This window comes from Etheostoma spectabile, unplaced genomic scaffold (genome assembly GCF_008692095.1).
Source record: "Etheostoma spectabile isolate EspeVRDwgs_2016 unplaced genomic scaffold, UIUC_Espe_1.0 scaffold302, whole genome shotgun sequence".
In the NCBI taxonomy this organism is placed as follows: domain Eukaryota; kingdom Metazoa; phylum Chordata; class Actinopteri; order Perciformes; family Percidae; genus Etheostoma; species Etheostoma spectabile.
Genome location: NW_022605581.1, coordinates 672,258 through 676,668, shown reverse-complemented (window position 1 = coordinate 676,668; position 4,411 = coordinate 672,258). Strand labels below are relative to the sequence as shown.

General features: G+C 42.2%; 1 protein-coding gene across 16 annotated transcripts in view; it reads left to right on the top strand.

The window, feature by feature from the left end:
* The window catches only part of ablim2 (actin binding LIM protein family, member 2), a 123,533-nt gene that overhangs the window by 89,645 nt on the left and 29,477 nt on the right, over window positions 1-4,411 (top strand). For 10 of the 16 annotated variants that reach the window (XM_032510956.1, XM_032510960.1, XM_032510958.1 and 7 more), the window contains 3 exons: window positions 410-487; window positions 601-744; window positions 2,250-2,282. In XM_032510956.1, coding sequence (XP_032366847.1) covers window positions 410-487; window positions 601-744; window positions 2,250-2,282 — 255 coding nt within the window. The remainder of the gene's footprint in view (window positions 1-409; window positions 488-600; window positions 745-2,249; window positions 2,283-4,411) is intronic. The other 6 variants (XM_032510959.1, XM_032510962.1, XM_032510967.1 and 3 more) reach the window with 1 other exon arrangement.

The following is a 4,411-nucleotide window of genomic DNA, read 5'->3' as shown; positions in this document are numbered from 1 at the left end:
GCACTAATGGAGAGATGTCAGAGTGGGTCAATAAAGTCAATAACGCAGCATTTTATGTTTTTTTTTAACAGCGCATTAGTAAAATGTGCCTAAGCTTGTGCATAGCGCACACACTGTGCTTGTCACACACTTACACAGTGACATGCAGCAGCACACACACATGCAAAAGATTCAAAATTTAAATATTAAGCAGCAAATCCGCCATCATAACAGCAAGGCTCCAAGGTACAAATGCTCCTGGCTTTTAAAGGGAATGGGAGAAGACCTCTGATTGGGCGCCCGGCGCATGGACCCTTTATTCCGCCGTCAAAACTATCAAAAGTTGATTCATACACGCCCTTAACATGCCACATGCGCCTTAAAATAGCAGCCCTAATTGTGTATGTGTGTGTGTGTGTGTGTTTTTCAGGTGACCCGGACTTCATCTGAGAGCATCACCTCAGTCCCAGCGTCCAGCGCCTCAGGCTCCCCCAGCCGAGTCATCTATGTAAGACACACTGTATAGTTCATCTTTTGTCTTAAGGTATTCTAATGATCTGTAGTTAACATATTAATACCAGTACATGATGAATGGATGGATGTTTTCTTTCCCGCTGCCAGGCCAAACTAGGAGAGGAGACGCTGGACTACAAGGACCTGGCGGCTCTTCCGAAGACCAAGGCCATCTATAACATAGACAGGCCGGACATGCTGTCCTACTCTCCGTACGTCAGCTACCCGTCTGAGGAAAGACATTATGGAGAGGTAGACCAGCCTCACACCTCTCTAGCTTTACACCTCTCTGAGCCAGTGGTGGGAATGAACTAGGTGCATTAGAGCTGGGCAATATGAAGAAAACCAGATATTCATTTTAATCTGTTTATTAATCCCCAATGGGGAAATTACAATTTACACTCTGGGTATACACTTGTTAGTAATCACACACAGTCCTGAACTACACACACACACCACACACGCTCAGGATCTATACACACACTAATGGAGAGATGTCAGAGTGAGTGGGCTGCCAGCTGAGCCGGCGCCCTGGGCGGGGGGGGGGGGTGCAGTGCCTTGCTCAACAGCACCTGGCAGTGCCCAGGAGGTGAAGTGGCATCTCTCCAGCCACCAATCCACACTCCCTACTTTTTGGTCCATACGGGGACTTGAACCAGTGACCCTCCAGTTTCCAACCCAACTCCCTACGGACTGAGCTACTGCCCCCCCCCCTCCCCATTATTGACCAAACACCTCGATGCCGATATTGTGACAATATTGTAAGTTTGACACTTGGTGCCATCCAAACATATTACATTTTAGTTGCATATTCATCAATAGTGTGGATATAATGACTAAATGGTTAAAGACAAAACATAGAACAGCTAGAAGAGCCTGGTAAGTTCAGAACTTTACTACATTGAAAAACCAAGAAAATACATATTAACCATTTCATATTACGATATACAAAATCTAATATCACAATATCGATATATTACCAATCCATAATGCATTTCAAGTGAATTGCGAGAATCACAGGAACAAAAACTCCCAAGAACATCCATCTGGTCATGGGTTTGTGTCCCCTCCCCCCATTGGTTGGGACCAAGTGGTTTAGGTGTATGTGACTGGTCCTTCAAAACAATGATAGACAGATGGTTCATCCAATCACATGCCAGTTGTTCTTTCAAAGTGCCCGCCCTTTTTTCCAAACAGTTTCCAATGACGGCTTCTTCCTGGTCAAGGAGTCCGGCCAATGGCTGTGTTTTTCCAAACCATCGCATTGATCAATATTTCCCATGTTTCCTTGCTTTGTCTTCCTTTTGTCAGTAGTTTTCTTTCTTCATTTTTTTTGCCTTGCTCTCCCTCAATCATCGTCTCCCGCTCTGACATATATATCAACTTTTATTCTCCTACAAACATTCGTTGCAGTAGGGCTGGGTATCGTTAAAAGACTGTCAGCCAATCACAGACATTATTAGATCTCAGTGGAAGCATGCTTCATGCTTATTGGCTCACTGACGCTAATGAGCTCCATAGGTATTGAAATTGGGTATTGAACGAAAAGGCATTTTTTCGATACCCTCCTTTCCGGTGCAGTCCCAGTCCACCTGTCCCGAGTGTGTTACCATAGACCCGCATCATCCGTCCACTGGGAATGTCCTCCCCGTGGACGTGCTGACTCACTGACATCGAATGCTAACCTCACGTAACTCATATAACCTCCCATACGAGTTTGCCCTAATCATTGGCTTTCTCCCCCTCTTCATTTGCAGACCCCCCCGCTGCTTTCTCCCACTCCTACTGAGGTAATATGATGCTCGATTCTCCCACATTCTGCCATTTTGTCTGCGCTATGATCAGGCATGTCCCTAGGAAATCCATCTCAAGAGAGACATTTATTTCAGAAGCTAAAGGTCTAATTCTGTTTCCTCTGTCAAATTTATACTTATTTTTTTAGTTTTTGCAGCTTAAATGTCCCACGGTATTTGCTGCAGGGCTATTACTGCATGCATGGAATCACTAAAGTAGATTATGGAAGACAAGACTCCTTAGGCTTGAAACCACCCTGCACCCACCTGGATGAAAGACTTTCTCATGGTTTAGAGACCCACATGGACACGACCCTGTCCCTCGGCAGTCTCTGCTGGCTGCGTTGCTTTTTAAACGACGTATTGTATCATTGCATGAGTGTTTTCTACGTAAATGATTTAAGGATTAGAGAGGCTGATTTCAGTCATTGGAAACGTGTCCATGCGCGCAGTAATGTCACTACAGCTGATATCATCGGACATTCTCAACGTGTTACAGCTCTGCTATGTTCACATTTTTGAGAACATTATTGTCCTCGTCAATTATGTATTATTTCACTGTGTTAATTTATATGATCCAACCGGCCCGATCCGTCAATTAACCACAGATCCGCGGATTCATTATCTCTCTTTACCCCTTTGTTCTATCTCCGTCTATTTCCTCTCTGTCAATCTGCTCCGCCCCTTTGTTTACATACTAATTTTTGAATTGGAAAAGGCCCAAAGTCTTACTCTGTTTAAATGCCCGTTGGCTCAACTCCTCAAGAGTATAACAAGAGTGTGTGAAGGAAACATAAAGTTGTTTAATTTGACTAATTTAGCAGCTGGTCGGTGTAATTTTGACATCAATCATGCACAATAAGAAGCTAGAGTGCAACCCACTATACCAGAGGTAGAGTCATTCTCCCCAGTCTTCCTGCTCATATATCCGGTAAGACATTATTCCCTAACTAACTAACTAACTAAAACCATACCCCAGGTAGTGCTATGTATGCAAATGCACTGAGTGATGCATAGACTTGGACTTGGGATGGGCCTTTTTGTCTCACTGGGGATCTCCACCACCCGAAATAAATCAAGAAATAAAATGTGTGAATTCAAAAAACAAGAGATTAACTATACCGTGAAAGTAGTTCAGTCCTGATCGAGGTCACAGAGAACTATCACAGGGTAAAGCTTTGCCTAAAGGTTCTTGGGTCCTATTTTAACGATGTAAGCGAAGGTGCGTTTATGATGTGTCCAAATCCATTTAACTTTTGTGTTGTCTTCCCATTGACCTGCATCTTTATGTATTTCTGGGTTGAACATTGTGTTGTTCTTTTTCTAAACTTTTCTCAATATTTTTGTCCATTTTGTTCCTATTTTTTGGTCACTTTTTGGACTTTTTTTGAATTATGTTTTAGTCCATTTTTTTTAACAATTTCTTTGCCCCTTTTTCCGTTGTTTTTGGTGGATTCTTTGTCACTTTTTCTGATTTTCTTTGGTCCCTTCTTTAGCGTTTAAAAAAAGAATGTTTTTGTTACTTTTTTTCCTGCTTTTTTTTTGTAGTTTTTTTTCAACATTTGTCACTTTTTTTGACATTCTTTCTGACAAAACGTTTTTGTAAACCGGTCAAATTTGACCCGAGGACAACACAAGGGTTAAGGGTCCGGTGGCATGGTCCTATAGGGTTGTACTTAGTGTCTTCATTAATCATAGGTGCGTTCTGGGGTGTAACATGTTTGAATGAATTCATCTAAATAACAGATATACACATATGTTGATGCAGCTGCGAAGAAGATGTGGATAATCCAAAGCTAGAGCTACAGTCCCGTGCTTTAATTTTCTTTGGTACAAACCATAATGACGCTGATGTCTTTGTCCTTATGTAACTGTACTGTTGTTTTCAGTTGTCGAAACTAATTTTTCCACATCGATGTCATGTATTGACGTCTGTCTTGACGCGCTGTACCCATGTTTTATGTTTCTGCAGAACAGGATCCTGCTGAAAACCAGTTTTTAAACTGAGTCAGGCCCGTTTTTATATTGTAATGTAATGGTACTTTTTTCTAACTTTGCTGTATAATAAATATAGGAAATGAAATAAACTCAGAGATGCAGGGTCGGACTCAAATGCAGAGGAGGAG